General features: G+C 38.2%; 1 protein-coding gene across 4 annotated transcripts in view; it reads left to right on the top strand.

The window, feature by feature from the left end:
* MED23 (mediator complex subunit 23) overlaps positions 1-16,262 on the top strand; it is a 61,184-nt gene that overhangs the window by 25,590 nt on the left and 19,332 nt on the right. For all 4 annotated transcript variants that reach the window (XR_006279972.1, XM_038394599.2, XM_038394598.2 and 1 more), the window contains 11 exons: positions 2,443-2,643; positions 3,400-3,543; positions 6,298-6,443; positions 7,224-7,469; positions 7,651-7,793; positions 8,556-8,730; positions 10,245-10,408; positions 11,553-11,677; positions 12,464-12,669; positions 13,723-13,903; positions 15,775-15,945. Coding sequence is in view for 3 of the 4 variants with exons in the window: in XM_038394599.2 (XP_038250527.1) it covers positions 2,443-2,643; positions 3,400-3,543; positions 6,298-6,443; positions 7,224-7,469; positions 7,651-7,793; positions 8,556-8,730; positions 10,245-10,408; positions 11,553-11,677; positions 12,464-12,669; positions 13,723-13,903; positions 15,775-15,945 (1,902 nt within the window). In the remaining variant the exon portion in view is untranslated. The remainder of the gene's footprint in view (positions 1-2,442; positions 2,644-3,399; positions 3,544-6,297; positions 6,444-7,223; positions 7,470-7,650; positions 7,794-8,555; positions 8,731-10,244; positions 10,409-11,552; positions 11,678-12,463; positions 12,670-13,722; positions 13,904-15,774; positions 15,946-16,262) is intronic.

The raw sequence follows: 16,262 nt of genomic DNA, 5'->3' as shown, positions 1-16,262 counted from the left end.
GCTGTATGTTTGAATTTCCTGGCTCCAAAGTTTATCCGAACCTTGATATTATTTAAATGTAAAAATATATATTTATTAAGACTTGTTCCTTAATTAAATGTACTGGGGATATGACTACCGTTTTGTCAATTTTATTATAAACTATAGAATAAAATGTACATTACTAGTAGAAAATTCCTGCTGGAAATTCTGGCTTTCTTTTTCACGGTCATATTTTCCTGTGTATTGTATATTTTGAATAACATTTATTTTTTAATATAGGCTAATGTTGGTGGGCTGTTGGACATTAACCCACTGCCTATCAAGCTAGTGAATTTCAAGCCCTGTACACAGTAGTTTTGCATGCTGGATTATGAAATAGTCTGTAGTGTTGTCTGTTGCACCCTGCTCTGCTTCTTAATTAGTTGCATTTGGAAAAAAGTATTCTCAACTGGTGGTGTTAATATTGCTCTTTGTAAACCTGTAATGTGGTTGATATGTGACAATGGCATTGTGTATTTGGAAGAGAAGGTGAAATAGAAATTGATGCTTCCCTTTTTAGTTAGAAGATTGTGTTAAGCATGCTTCAAGAAAGCGCAGCTAAACTTGTAGCTTTCTGCAGTTTTGAGCTGGCAAAGAGCATGTAAAAGAGGGGATGGTGTTCATTATATTTGTCAAGTTTTTCCATTCTTGCATTTTATTCTTAATTTGAAGGAAAAAATCCCTTTTTCCTGGCAAAAGACTAATATTGGTTAAAATTAGAATGATCATCTCCTTTCAGCAATTTTCTTTCCTTTTTTATTAAAAAGGTGTTTAGGCTGCCTGGCTAGCAAGTCAACGAATTCATTTGTTAAGAAAGCCCTACATGTATTTTGGTAAAAAAAAATTTAAACTTCTCTTTTCTTTTAAAATAATAATTTTTTAAAAAGCCTTTTTTGCCTCTAGAAAGGGACACTGTATTTTCATGACTAGTATTTGAGCAGCTCAGTTCCTTCTTTTCTCTCATCATTAAAGTAATACTTTTTTCTTTAATTAAGGCTGCATTATGTTACAGGCATTAGGTGTAAAAATCTAAATATAACTATTTTTAAACCTAGTCTGTAGAATGACGCAATAAATCTTCGAGCCTTAGCACTGTATGGAAAGAGTCAAATTACACTCAGCTTTCCACCCCCTCAATAGCATGTAGGGTTTATCATTCTGTTTGAAGATGTATAAACATAAAGTAATACACAGTTCCTTACAAAAGTGTTTACATTATAAATTATGCACAGAAAATAGTCTAAACTTGTACCAAAAACTTCGAGTACTGCAGCTATTTTATTTTTCTCTCTATGTACACACATATATGTACCCACATGTAATGAATATATTCTATATTTGGTCATTGTTAAAAGACATCACGGAAGAGAGATATTTTAAGAGGTGATTTATTTATTTATGTGTTTAGGGGCCTGGAAATTGCTTCTCACACTGTAGAGAAGCTGCAAGCTAAATAATTTTTATGGTTCTTATCACTGTGGTATATAAACTAGTGCTTCACCATTACTTGGGACACTAATAATGTCTAAGACTATGTCTACAACTTGGAGCTAGTTGTGTGATTCCCAGCTTGAGTAGACATGTGGGGTGTGATTCCCAGCTTGAGTAGACATGCTCCCACTAGCTCTAATCAAACTAGCTTGCTAAAAATAGTAGCATAGCTGCAGTATCATAGACAGTGGTGAGCCACAGTATGCACTAACTGCCCTGAGTACAAAACTCCCAAACCTTAGGGGTATGTACTCAGGGTGGCTAACCTGGGCCATTGCTCTCCATTGCCCTTGCTACTGCAGCTACCCTACTATTTTTAGCACTCTAGCCTCAAAGGAGGGATCACACCCCAGCTCCAAGTGTAGGAAACCATGATTTATAAAATAAAAATTTAGGATCCTAACCAAAGGCCGTTTCTTTCTGCCATTGAAATCATTGAGATTTCTGCTGTTGACTTTAATTGGAACAGAATTGAATCGGAACTGAAAGAGATCATACATCCCCTTAAGATAGCCTATCTGAATATTTATGTTGTTTTTGGAATACATCCTTTGTTTTTAGTGGAACAATTAGTGTTTTCTCTTCGTATACACATAGACTCAGATTTAGAACACTTGGGCTTTGCAGATTCATGAATACTATGGCAGAAAAATAACATTTTGTACTGATGAAAACTGTTACAACAAGTATCAACTGAGAATTATTTATGTGTGGAGGGGCAGGGAATTAATATATGGTAGAATGTAAAATTATTTGTGACCTGTAACACAGTGCAGCTTTAATACACTGGCTTATCCTTTAACTTCTTAAGTTCAGACTTCATTTCATGCTTCCCAGCCTTCTGTCGAAATACTGTACTGAAATTGTTACCATTGTGTTGAAGTTAATTGCAAAGCTTTTGGAATACTGTATCTGGTCTCTGCCTTGCAGCACAAACAGCGCTGTCCTGTGCTGGAAGACCAGTTGGTGGACCTCGTTGTGTATGCCATGGAACGTTCAGAGACTGAGGAGAAGTTTGACGATGGTGGAACCAGCCAGTTGTTGTGGCAGCACCTTTCCAGCCAGCTCATTTTCTTCGTCCTCTTTCAGTTTGCAAGCTTTCCTCACATGGTCCTGTCACTCCATCAAAAGGTACCTTTTCTGTGGCATTCTCTTTTGGTAAGATGTGAAAAAAATCCCTCTCTGTGAGATTGAAGGTTGTAATCACAGTGGCAGAGATGAGATGAAGTATTCATACAAAACATAAATCATTGTGTTCTTCTTAGCATATGCGCAATGTGCCTCAGGTTTCACGTGACCAGGACTCGTCACCAAATTTGGTCTGCTGGTTGGATCATTAGTTTCCCCAGCTTGGGCCGAGTACTGATGGGGAGTGCGACGTGGACACTGATTCATCCCCTGCTCTCTATCATGATGTTAACTGGTTAGGTCCTTCTCTTCATTGCATTAGATTACAGGATACGATGCTGTACTTAGATACGTTGTAAAATACATTTGCAGCTGGAATTTGAAGGTGGTCTTCTTTTCTTTCAGATTATACTGTTATACGTTGTACTCAGACTAAATATTGTAGACCTAGCCTTCATAAAAAGCAGCTGATTTTCAAACCCATGACCCTTTCAGTTTTTGAGACCATTGTGCCCATATTGTCCCAGTGATGGAAATGCAAATCCAGTGTTTCTAAGAAGTTTTTTTTAATGTTCCCCAACAACTTGTGGAAAGCTTAACTATTTTAACTTATTGCATGTATATATGAATGACTTACATATATATATGAATGACTCTTAAGACTTAATGTGCAAGAAATGGTTGGTTAGAGGCAATTTTTCCTTTGCCTGCAGTGTATCTGTTCCTAAATAAGGTGTGTGTTTCGTGTTTTTTAAACAGTTGGCAGGACGAGGTCTTATTAAAGGCAGAGACCATCTGATGTGGGTACTATTGCAATTCATCTCTGGCAGCATTCAGAAAAATGCACTGGCTGACTTCCTCCCAGTTATGAAGCTTTTTGATCTCCTTTACCCTGAAAAAGAAGTGAGTTTTCCATACAAAATTAAAAGCCAAAGTCATAATTGAATGTGTTAATTAAAATGAGCCTTCAGGAGTAATAATAATAATACTAGCTCTTAACTTGTACCTTAATAGTGTGTCACATGATTCAACAGGGAATTACAAAAATAAAATGAAAACTACCGTAAGTTCAACATTTATGTGCTGAATTTCTCTAATAATTAAATTTGGGTGGAGGGGGAAGCATTTGGCACCACAATAAGTTGTAACTAATCTTTTAAGAATTTTTTCTATTCTGTGAAAGTCTCAAGGACTTCTTTTTCTTCTCTATCAATGTTTGGTGGCATTTCTGATATGAAGAGTTTCAGTGAGTCTTTGGGTATCTGGGATAATGCAAAATGATGCATTTTCATATTTTTAGTGAACAAGGCATTTTAGGGGTATTGTTTGTACTTTTAAAAAGTTAGCTAACATGATTTGAAGTGATGTTGATATGCAATTGCAAACCCACATTGTGAAGTTACTGTAGGGGTAGAGGTGAGAGGTGTATGTACAAATGGCTAAATAAAGGGCAATAATAGTAGCAGTCCTCGGATGTCTGACAGCACCTCTCTTTGAGAGATAATGTTGACTGTAACAGTGTCCACTTTAAGTTTACGATATGATTTGCAGAGGTGCTGAGTATCCACAGCTCCACTTGCAGGCAAAAAGAGCTCTAGATGCTCAGCATTTCTGAAAATCAGGTGCATTGATATTAAATAAGGTACATACTTTACCCTTGATCTTTGTATGATCTTCTAACTGGTATCAGTAAACGTTGCAGACCTGATCCACAGAAGATGATAATTAAGAGCTCATTTGTGGCTTTGACAGGAACTCTAAGCAAGAGGTAACACATTAGTACCTCAGGAGCGTCCCAGGAAGCAGATTGTGGTCAAGTCACAATCTGCTTCCTAGTTTAACTCTGCTTGATGGGGGAAATCCCCTGTTGGAGGCCTCCTGTACCTGGTGCTAGGCAATGTGTTGTAGTGGAGGCTGGAGCCTAAGCTCTGCCCACTCCTCACCCTATCCTGTCCCCTTTCGCGGAGGAAGGTGTAGCAGCCTTTCAGAAAGCACTATTCCTCCTTTCCCTTCTTCCTTCTTTCCCTCCACCTATCCCCAGCAACTGCTACCTCTGAGTCTCGAAACCAGCGCAATAGAGTAACGAGGGCACTTTATTCTCCTGGACTCCTTTGCACTGCTGCGCACACAGAACCACCAACTGGCCTTAAATATATAATTTGGCTGTCTTCACAACCTTAATTTTACACCTGTTTCATGCTGAATGCCTCCCCTGACCTAGTAGTGTGATCTTCAGCACACAACTATGCTTAACACAACTTTCATTTCAGCACTGCAGTTCTTCTTTTCTCCTTAAGGAAAAATGAGAGTGAGAGAGTGGGTGGAGTTTTTAAAATAATTTCATGCCATAAATAGAGTAAATAAGAAAATATCTTTTCTCAGAAAGGGCCCCCATACAAGAGCACGAACTACAAAAGCGATACTAATTTTGTATTCTGACTGGCAGTGATCTACCACACCACTTTCCCATCCTGAAATGCACACTGTCCTGATTAGTTGCTGAAGTTGGGCATGGGGACACATGCTCGCGCACACAAATAGTTTCTGTAATGTTTGTGTGCATAATTCCCATTGCCAGCTGTGAGATCCGATGAAGTGAGCTGTAGCTCACGAAAGCTTATGCTCAAATAAATTTGTTAGTCTCTAAGGTGCCACAAGTTCTCCTTTTCATTTTGCGAATACAGACTAACACGGCTGCTACTCTGAAAGCCGTGAGATGAGCACTCAGACTTGCAGTCACACATCCTGCACATTGCACCCTGCTTGCAGTAGCTCCTGTCACTTTGGATTTATGAACAGGCTCTTTGTGCATTTTTGTAGGAGTGAGAACTAAGTTAGAACACTTATTTTTTGATACTTCTCTGTCCTTGGGTTCTCTGGTGTGCATCAGCGTATAAAACCAACTGGATTTTGTCACTTGCCACAAACCAGTTTTAAACGCAATTTAAATAAATTGAACAGATTACATCTTTTTCTTGTGGGATATTTGACTGTCAGATGCAAAGGCATCCTTTCTTCCTGATGGGCTGTTAATGGAAGTTTTATATTGACTGTCAAACTACTGCTGTTTTCTGTCTTTCTGTATTTTATCTCTCTATTTCCATTTTTGGGCTTTATATCCCATAACCAATCTCTGAAATTTGTCCTGTGCAAAACTGAGGCTGAATCTGAAAGCATTTGGTTGTAACAAAAATAAGTATTTAATTCCCTTGACTCCTTAATATTGTAAATGTAAGCATTTATCCACTGAAGTTTTTGAATGATTTATTAGGTTCTCTGGGTAAAAATAACAGCCACATTCAGTCCTTGGTTTCTTTTGACTTCAGCTGGAGTTGTATGCACATGTGTGAGACCTAAATTTTGTACATAAGTGTGTTAGTCTGTATCCGCAAAAAGAAAAGGAGTACTTGTGGCACCTTAGAGACTAACAAATTTATTTGAGCATAAGCTTTCGTGAGCTACAGCTCACTTCATAGCTCACGAAAGCTATGCTCAAATAAATTTGTTAGTCTCTAAGGTGCCACAAGTACTCCTTTTCTTTTTACATAAGTGTGTTGTTCACTTCTGCATATCAAAAAAAGACACTTGATCAGTGAATGTTAGTTTTGTTACAAAAGATTATACATACAATACGAAATTTGTGTGTTCTTTCTTTAGTGTATTCCTGTACCTGATATTAACAAACCACAGTCGACTCATGCCTTTGCAATGACCTGTATATGGATACACCTGAACCGAAAGGCTCACAGTGACAACTCCAAATTACAGATTCCCATTCCTCATTCTCTTAAGCTTCATCATGAGTAAGCTTGGTTTGTTTCGGTTTTTGGTTGGTTGGTTGGTTTTTGGATTTTTTTTGTTTGGTTTTTAATTTCATATTACTGCTAATTCTTAGTCAGGACCAAAGAAGAAAAAGAAAGTTCCAAATCCATGTTTAGAATTTGTTTTGTGCAATATGACGCAGTGTCAGTTTTTTTAGTTACACTTAAAAACATTAAAGGTGAATTATTTTGATCATGTTTTAAAGGACTATTGTCAGGTAGCTCAAGCCCAAATGAGTTTCACATAAATTAATGTTAAATATTTTCATGGCATTTTTAAGAAGAAGAATTTCTCTTTTGACTTCAAACAGGTTTCTGTTTTCCTTACAACTCTACCATTACACTTGCGCTATTTATTGAGTACCAGAAAGTGAAACAGACTATTCAAAGTGTGTGAAATGCAAAAAAGTAAACAGTCAATAAATGATGAATACTAAATTATGTTTTGTTTTCAGTTTTAATAATCTAAAATATAAATAACAAAAATAGGATTATTAAATAACTTTTAGCCTGACACATAACTCCAACAATTGTCCCTTTACCCAAGACTTATGAAGCTATCCTAATATATACCTGCCTGGGCACAAAATCCTAATCACCTATTTACCATGATAGTTGAATGATAATGGAAAAACAAAAACTTTACAATGGACTTACATGAAGGATTAATTTGGCCTCATATTTACAGTGCAGATATGTCTTGGTTTTTCTTTCTCTTTTTCTTTTCTTTCACTTAACATTTAACCTGTCTTGATTATGCAGGTTCCTACAACAGAGTCTAAGGAATAAAAGTTTACAGATGAATGACTACAAGATCGCCTTATTATGTAATGCATATTCAACCAATTCAGAATGTTTCACATTGCCTATGGGTGTTCTAGTAGAAACTATTTATGGTAATGGCAACATGAGGATACCTCTTCCAGGAACAAATTGCATGGCTTCCGGATCTATAACCCCATTACCAATGAACCTCTTGGATTCGCTTACAGTTCATGCCAAAATGAGGTACAATAATATGGTTTTAAAATGTAATCGATTTACCTGTGGATCTTAATGTAAGTGTAACTGTATAAAGAGGAAAGTGTATTGTTTTGTTTTCTTCAGAATGAATAGAACTTCTATCTGCTTATACAACTAATTTCTTAATAGTTTCAAGTACATACTTCTTTATTTTTATTTTTTTCAGTCTTATTCACAGCATAGCTACCAGGGTGATTAAACTGGCCCATGCAAAGTCTAGTCTGGCCTTGGCACCAGCACTTGTGGAGACATACAGTCGCTTATTGGTTTATATGGAAATAGAGTCCTTGGGCATCAAAGGCTTTATCAGTAAGAAAAAATGTTTTATTTAATAACACTTTATATTTCATTAGTACCCAAAAGCTATAATCAAGGTCAGAGCCCCACTGTTCAAGGGGCTGTACAAATACTTAGGAAGAAACAAAGAATTCATATTATATAGCCCCAATCCTGCAATAGATTCTACAGGAGAACACCACTGTGCCTGTGTGCCATCTATTGTAGGATCAGGGCCTAAGTATTCTGTCTGTTGTGCATAAGTATGTTGTTATCCTCTACAGATTCTCTCTTAAGCTTAAATATACTTAATTGGTCAAGCTCAACATGCAACTACATTTTCACTTTACTTATTTGTACATCTGCACTATATTGACTTTTTAATTAATCAGTATGGAGTAAATATAATGCACACATATGAAGAGAAATAACACTTATTAGAGATGATACTTGTGCGTGTAGTGTTAGAGCTAATTCATTCTTTTAGTAGTTTATGGCTTGCAATTGAATATAATAACTATGCTTTTACATCAGGAATAGATTTCATTTTCATGTCAGATGTTAAGAGGAGTTGGTGATATGGCAGTATGTTTTTCTTAGGATAGACTTAAAACGCCTATAACTAGATAAAATATCACTAAAGATTTGCCTGATCTTGTGGTTTAAACAGGAGAGCCATCTATCTACTCGGTACATATTTTATAAAAGGGTGTATATTTGCACATATGAGCAAAATAGCCTTTTCCAAATGATCTCACTGGAAAATACTTGATACATTCTCTTCTCTCTTATTAGGTCAGCTGTTGCCAACAGTGTTTAAATCTCATGCTTGGGGAATTTTGCACACACTGTTGGAGATGTTCAGCTACCGTATGCATCACATCCAGCCTCACTACAGAGTCCAGCTGCTGAGCCATCTTCATTCTTTGGCTGCTGTGCCACAGACCAATCAGAACCAGCTTCATCTCTGGTGAGTGAGGGTAACCATCACTAAACTTTTATCCCCTTCCTTAGTAAATTATTGAAAATCCTGCAGGACCTTTACATGATAGGTTGTCAGTGTTTGCCTTATAAACGTATCATGTTAGCAGCTGTTGATTCTGCTAGGAAAGTGTTAAGTGGGTTCTGCTGAATCAGAAGAAGGTGGCTTCATTGAATGTAATGGAGCAATATCAGGGTGTGGACTGAACAGTAGGACTAGCCAGAAGACAAGAATTCCATTGCACAACAGATTTCAAGATTTCAGCATTTGGTTTTGTTCGGCATCATTGCAAGACATTTCAAAGTGTTCTACGAAAAGCCAAAGAGAGATACTGTCCCACCACAGAGTGGCAAATAACCCGGGAGTTAAGGCACTCTCACTGGGATGTGGGAGACCCAGGTTCAAGTCCTTGCTCTGCCTGATTTGCAGCAGCTACTTGAACTTGCCTCTCCCACATCCCAATTGAGTGCTCTAATCGCAGGGCTATTGTCACTCTCTCTGACCCAATGAATATTTAATTATTAATACAAAGTGGAACCACACCAGTTGGAGAGATTGGGTGACACCCCTTGCAGGATACTGACTAACCCAGTGATTAGGGCTTTCATCAAAAACTTCCCTACCAGCTCCACTGAGAGTGATAGAAGCTCGAGGTGCAGTCAAGTGTGGGGAAACAGCTTGAGTTGAACTTAATTGTTGAAAGGTCCTTGTTAATAAAGCCAAACTCTAGGAGGGGTATGAGCTGTTGAGTATCAAGCTCCTTTGTCCAGATCAGTTTTCTCAGTTGATACCAAGGAAGTCTTTCTGACTGCATTCTGATCTCTTAGCCCAAGTACAACTGTAAGCTGCTTAGTAATTACTCATCTCTGCTGGAGAGCAGAGTGAGGGGGACAGGAAAGTGGAGGAGTCTGTTGTCATTGATTATGATTATGAACTTCTGCATGTCTTTTGAAAGATAAGATCATGGTAGAGACCTGTCAACACGGAACTAGAGGTACACAACTAGAAATGAAATAATTGGATTCTGCATTGTAGGTGTTTCAGTAAATTTAGTTGATACAATGTCATTATCTCTTAAATTGTTTCTAACTAGCAAGTGAGAAAACTAGCTGTGATTGGACCAGTGAAGAACTTAAAATAATGCACCTCAAATGAAAAGCAATATTTTATTTCCCTTCTCCACCCCCAACCCCTTTGATTTTAATTCAAACAGTGTAATTACTATCTGGCACTGTAAATGTTCTCAGCACTTTCTTAAAACCCAAAGATGGAGGCATCCAAAATCACTAATCATCTAAAATTCTTGGCCCTAGCCATCAAGAAGCACGAGTACATGTTCTTTCCATACTAAAATTGTTTTGAAAACAATTATATATTATAATTATATATTATATGAAGAAAAAAAAACAAATGACAAGGCGTACGAAAGTTTTTCATTTTTATAGTAGCAGTGTATTTATTTTTCCCATAACCAGCCTAACTTTTTTCCTTCTCTTCTTTAGTGTTGAGAGCACTGCTTTAAGGCTAATCACGGCGTTGGGCAGCTCTGAGGTCCAACCACAATTTACACGTTTCCTTAGTGACCCTAAAACAGTTCTTTCAGTAGAGTCAGAAGAACTCAACAGGGCTCTGATTTTGACTCTAGCAAGAGCAACACATGTGACAGGTAAGAGTGAATTTGTCAAATAAGGAATAATCTATGTGAAAGTGAATTAAATCATCTTCCTCCAAATAGAGAGATACCACTCAGAGGTCAGCAGCTAGCATTAATGCAGTACTGACATTCTGAAATCAAGAACTGAACGTCAGGAATTCTGAAGTTAGTTTATTCTACAATGTAAAGTCAGTTAAGTTGCACATAGATATTTTCCATTTTAGTTTTCCTTATTAAATTTAAATGCTCACGTACTAATGCACACCATAAATATATATGGAATGTACAACAGGGCTAAAGTTAATGTTGTGGAAGAAGCCTTCTTAAAGGTGCTCTGCAAAGCAAAAGAAAACTTGGCTTTTGTGTCCTTTTTATGATTTATAAAGGTCTGATTTATGAAAGCTTCCCCCCCCACCCTCCCCACCCCCGTTTTTACTTTGGAATTTCAGATCGAGTCTGGAGACTGACTGGAGAATTAGTACAATTATAATATCAGAAAATCCAAGAGAGTGAAAGTTTGAATGGGGAAAGAATTTTTTGGTATTTTTTGACTGTTTTGCTCAATTTTTTGCAACCTTAACGTTGCATTAAAACTAGCTTTTTACATTGACAAGTTAGAATGTTTCATAGGATAATGCTTCACGTGCATTTCTGTTTGGAAAAGTTGATTCTTTAAAAATGATTCTTGGGATTCCATGTTTGTTGTCTCTCAATGATTTCCATATCATACCGACTCAGTTTACAAGCAAGGTGTGTCTTCCGATTGCCAGGCCAGCAAGCTAAGCCCGTATCTTAAAAGGAAACTGGGTTATTTCTAGCTCATTTGTCAACAGCTATAAAGATTTTGCAACTGCAACATAGGAATTCTGAAACTCTTATCACTTCTTATTTTGCATCTTCAGCAAGATAGAATCCAGCCCGTTCTCCCCACAGGGTATGTTGGTTCTACAGAATTAATCAAGAGTGTGGAAAAAGGAAAAATGGGAGGATGGGAAATATAAACATTTTAGACAGACAAATAAGTAAACCTGACTGTGTTTTCCAAGATTTAAGTTCTACTAATGTAAAAGCCTGGGGAGGAAATGTCAGTTTTATGTGAAGATCCAACTTCACCAATCCGTTGTGTTTGATTAATGTTGCATATGTGTCCATTTAGACTTTTTCACAGGCTCCGATTCAATTCAGGGAACTTGGTGCAAGGACATATTGCAGACTATCATGAGTTTCACCCCCCATAACTGGGCTTCACACACACTAAGCTGTTTTCCAGCTCCACTGCAGGTAATTGTTTCAACCTAAGTGCTTGAACAGCTGGGAAAATAATTATCTCAGTGGGATCTTTGTTGTCCCCTTCATAGTTAGTTTTCTTCCCTTCTACATTATGCTCAAGTCACATGAGAAATCGTGCATGATTTTGAAATGGTAGGTGTTTTAGGATGAAATGTTTGAAAAGTGGCCTATCAAAAAAAGATAAAGCAGTGTTTGCAGATCTTTGCAATAGAATCCAGTAGATGTACATGACAAATGACTTCTTTCACATTGGAAAAGGTTTTCATTCACTGTGGAGATATGTCAGCAGCTTTTGCATCTGTTGTTCTGGCAGGGTGTGCGGTCACTTTGAGGTGTCCTGGTCGGTGGGGAGCTTGCTTTTGATGATGAGATGGGTGGGGGGGGGAGCTGTTTGAAGGCCAGAAGGGGGGGGAAATCTGAAAAGATTTCTTTAAGGATGGGATTCCCATTGAATGAGTTGTAGTTGTTTGATGATACCCCAGATGGGTTCCAGTGTGGGGTGATAAGTGACAACTAGGGGTGTGTGGTCAGAGGGGGTTTTATTTCTGTATTGAAGCAGCTTCTCTCAGGGTGTTTGGGTGGCTGTGACACTGAGTACATTTCCCAGACCTGAAGAAGAGCTTTGTGTAAGCTCAAAAGCTTGTCTCTCTCCAACAGAGGTTGGTCCAATAAAAGATATTAACTTGTCTCTTTAATATTCTGGGACTGACATAGCTATAACAATGCTGCTTAAATGTTTCAGACTTTTCAGTTAATAACAAACAAACTTTCTTTCAGGCATTTTTCAAACAGAATAATGTTCCCCAAGAAAGCCGTTTTAACCTAAAGAAGAATGTGGAAGAGGAATACCGAAAGTGGAAGTCTATGACCAATGAGAATGATATAATCACCCACTTTTCCATGCAGGGCTCCCCTCCCCTATTCCTTTGCCTCCTATGGAAGATGCTGTTAGAGACTGATCACATTAATCAGATTGGCTACAGGTGAGCTTTAGAAGTGTAGCTGCATTCTGTACCAGTTATAGCTTAAGGGGATGGTAAGCTTTCTTAAGTACAGTGGGCACAGTTCTTCTATACTAGGATATCAGATTTAGTACATTGTTAGATGATGGGTTTTGATGTACAGTTAGAAGGATTAACATACTTTAAGGATTGCATAATGTCTAACAGTAGTGCTTACTACTGGTTGGTGCTGTTTTTATCTCCTGATAAAAATGACAGATGCAGGTGAAGGATTCAGCTGTTGAGTTGGAGTTTTTTGGGTGGTGGGGAGACATAAGTGGTCTACAAAGTCAGAGTTTTATTTACATTGAAGTACTGTTCTAGACAATCTTTCTGTTCATTATTTACTATTTATCTGAAATATTTTAATAATTTTAGTCAAAAGCCAAATACCAAAAGCTTTATTGGTTTGACTGCTCAGAAGGCTTATTTCTGAATTGAAGAAGTCAATAATTTTCATCGCTGTCTAACTCTCATTTCCAGTTTTAGAAAGTTTAACACGTGCTGTACCCACACAAAATCAGTTATCCTCTTTCCTCCCTCATTAGGCCTGTCAGAGCAATTACTAAATATCTGATAAAATGTTTGATAGGCTTCCCTGCAGTTAGGAAATGTGATGCCTTTGGTACTGTGTATGTAAAAAAAATTACAGAAAAAATTAACTAGTTTTAGCAGCATGTCATATGTCACGTCCTACTGAAGAATTCAGTTCTACAAGACTGATGCATGTATATTTATAAAGACTTATGCCCAGAAAATGAAGCTGAAAATGATTTATTTTTACTGCTAATTAGCAGCTTGTGGTATCCTGACCTTGGAGTGCCCTCACTTCTGGGAGTTGGGTTACACTTATTAGCATGTTTTGATGTTGTATTTCAATGCATATTTTGTATAAAAACTTGAAACAGAGTCCTGCAAAATTGGCCAGATAAAAATGTATCAAGACTTCTATAATTTATGCAATCCGCTTCTGCTATTACATATAACATATGCATATTACAGTAAAAAGATCATTTCTTTCCCTCTGCTTGCTAGGGTTTTGGAGAGAATTGGGGCTAGAGCTCTGGTTGCTCACGTTAGGACATTTGCGGATTTCTTGGTCTACGAGTTCTCCACGTCAGCCGGAGGCCAGCAGCTCAACAAATGTATTGAGATTCTTAATGACATGGTGTGGAAATATAACATTGTAACACTAGACAGGCTGATACTGTGCTTGGTAAGTATGACCTTAGTAGGTTAGGTGCAAGATGTTTTTCTATCCAAAATTTGGCCAATGTCTTCTGATCCACTTCTATAGCAGTCACTTGCATAAGTGTAGTTTGACTTCAGTTTTTTGGGGAAGCAGCTCCAGGGTGGCACATAAGGGGCAAATTCCATGCCTGCCTGAGGCTTGCCGTTTGGGGGTAACACCCTACTGTTCCTCCTGCCCCCCCCCAAACTATGCCCATTCTTGTGCAAATATATTGAATTGAATAGTGTCTAATTACTAGTTCAATAATCAAGTAGTACTGTAGAATTACAGATTTATTTTTTTCCCCATGAGTGAGTAAGTGAAAACTAGGAGTATCACAATTGTCTCATTCTCTGGTGAGGAGAACTCTGTCTAGCTTTATTGATCATATAACAGCATTGAATGAATTGGAATTGTTAACACCCATTGTATGGGGCTGGTTCTCTTCCCTCTTAGCTTTGCAATGATTGTTCATATTTTGAAAGGGAACAAGGTGCATGACTGATGCCATATTGGCAAATAAATGGAAAATCTCATGTGGCCTTTGGACAATGTTATCTTTGTTTCAGGGAGGTTAAAAATCTGCCAGCTGTCTCAAAAGGGTGGTTGCAAGGGATTGTATGCTCTGTCTCCTTTAAGTTCTCTGGCTCTTTTCATTGGTTAGTAATTATCAAAAAACTAGCTAAAATATTGCTTCAGTAGGTACTATCCTTTCATCAGATTTTAAAATCTCTCTTCCTGGTATGGAGCTAGTGCTATCAAAAGAAATGTCCAAAATGATATGTTAAAAACTGAACGCAGTGTTTGCAGTTTCACAAGTACCTATCACTGGAATGACTAGAATTTTGAAACTGGCATACCTTTCTTGATACTATCAGTGTTGGAGGGATGTTCATAAAATGGTTTTGGCAGATGGGTCAAAGCTATGATTGGGGATGCCTCTCACTGAGGAACATGGGAGAATTTCTCCACTGGAAAACGAGTAAGTTGATGAGCACTTATCACTGGGAGGGGATGGTGTCCAGAGTTCAGACCCTTGCTTCCATTCTGTGCCTACACACACAAAATATAGTGAATGGGTGAGTTGGCTGGCCAATTATATTAAAATTAGGATGTTTAATCACCCTAAAGTCATTAACGATGAGGATAATTAACCATTGGAACAATTTACCAAGAGTTGTGATAGATTCTCCATCTCTGGCAATTGTTAAATCAAGATTGGATGGGTTTTTTTTTTTCAAAAAGATGTGCTCTAGGAATTATTTCGGGGAAGTTCTATGGCAGGGGTGGCCAACCTGAGCTTTAGAAGGAGCCGGATTTACCAGTGTACATTGCCAAAGAGCCACAGTAATACATCAGCCACCCTCCATCATTTCCCCTCCCATCAGGTCCCCATTCCCAGCCACCGGCAGCCTTGCTGATCAGTGCTTCCCCCTCCCTCCACGCACCTCCCGATCAGCTGTTTTGTGGCATTCAGGAGGCTCTGGGAGGGAGGGGGAAGAGTGAGGGCACGGCAGGCTCAGGGGGGGACGGAAAGGGGTGGAGTGGGGACAGGGTCTGTGGCAGAGCCAGGGTTTGAGCAGTGAGCACCCCCGGCACATTGGAAAGTTGGTGCCTGTAGCTCCAGCCCTGGAGTCGGTGCCTATACAAGGAGCCGCACATTAACTTCTGAAGAGCTACATGTGGCTCCGGAGCCATAGGTTGGCCACCCCGTTCTATGGCCTTTGTTATACAAGAGATCTGACTGGATGATGACAATGGTCTCTTCTGGCATTGGAATCTATGAATGAAAGCAGACAGCATTAGCTATAATTTTACATTGTTCTGCAATCTAATACGTTTGTTGTTTGTTAAAGGCTATGCGCAGCCATGAAGGAAATGAAGCCCAGGTCTGCTACTTCATAATTCAGTTACTCTTGCTCAAGCCTAATGATTTCAGAAACCGAGTGAGTGATTTTGTGAAGGAGAACTCTCCAGAGCACTGGCTACAGAATGATTGGCATACTAAGCACATGAGTTATCATAAGGTACTATAGATTACACCAGAGGACTGTGCAATGTGTGCTGTGCAGCTGAGATGCTGAAGTTGTCCTTTGTTTTGTGTATTATTTGCATTTTGGCTATATGCCTTGTTCTGCTATTCAGTGTGTCATTTAATACCACAGCAATAACTTTTAAAGATGCATTTAACATTAGTAACTTTTGAATATTTGGGTTAATGTAAAATAATTTTATGTTTACAGAATAATGTAAAAAGAAAATGTGCATGTAATACTAAAAGATAGAGGTGACTGAAGAATTAGGAGTCTCTGCTCATCTGAATATAGTTTAATCCCACATTTAA

Source organism: Dermochelys coriacea, chromosome 3, assembly GCF_009764565.3.
Source record: "Dermochelys coriacea isolate rDerCor1 chromosome 3, rDerCor1.pri.v4, whole genome shotgun sequence".
Lineage (NCBI taxonomy): Eukaryota > Metazoa > Chordata > Testudines > Dermochelyidae > Dermochelys > Dermochelys coriacea.
Note: the sequence above shows the minus strand (reverse complement) of the source record. Positions and strands in the feature narration are given on the sequence as shown.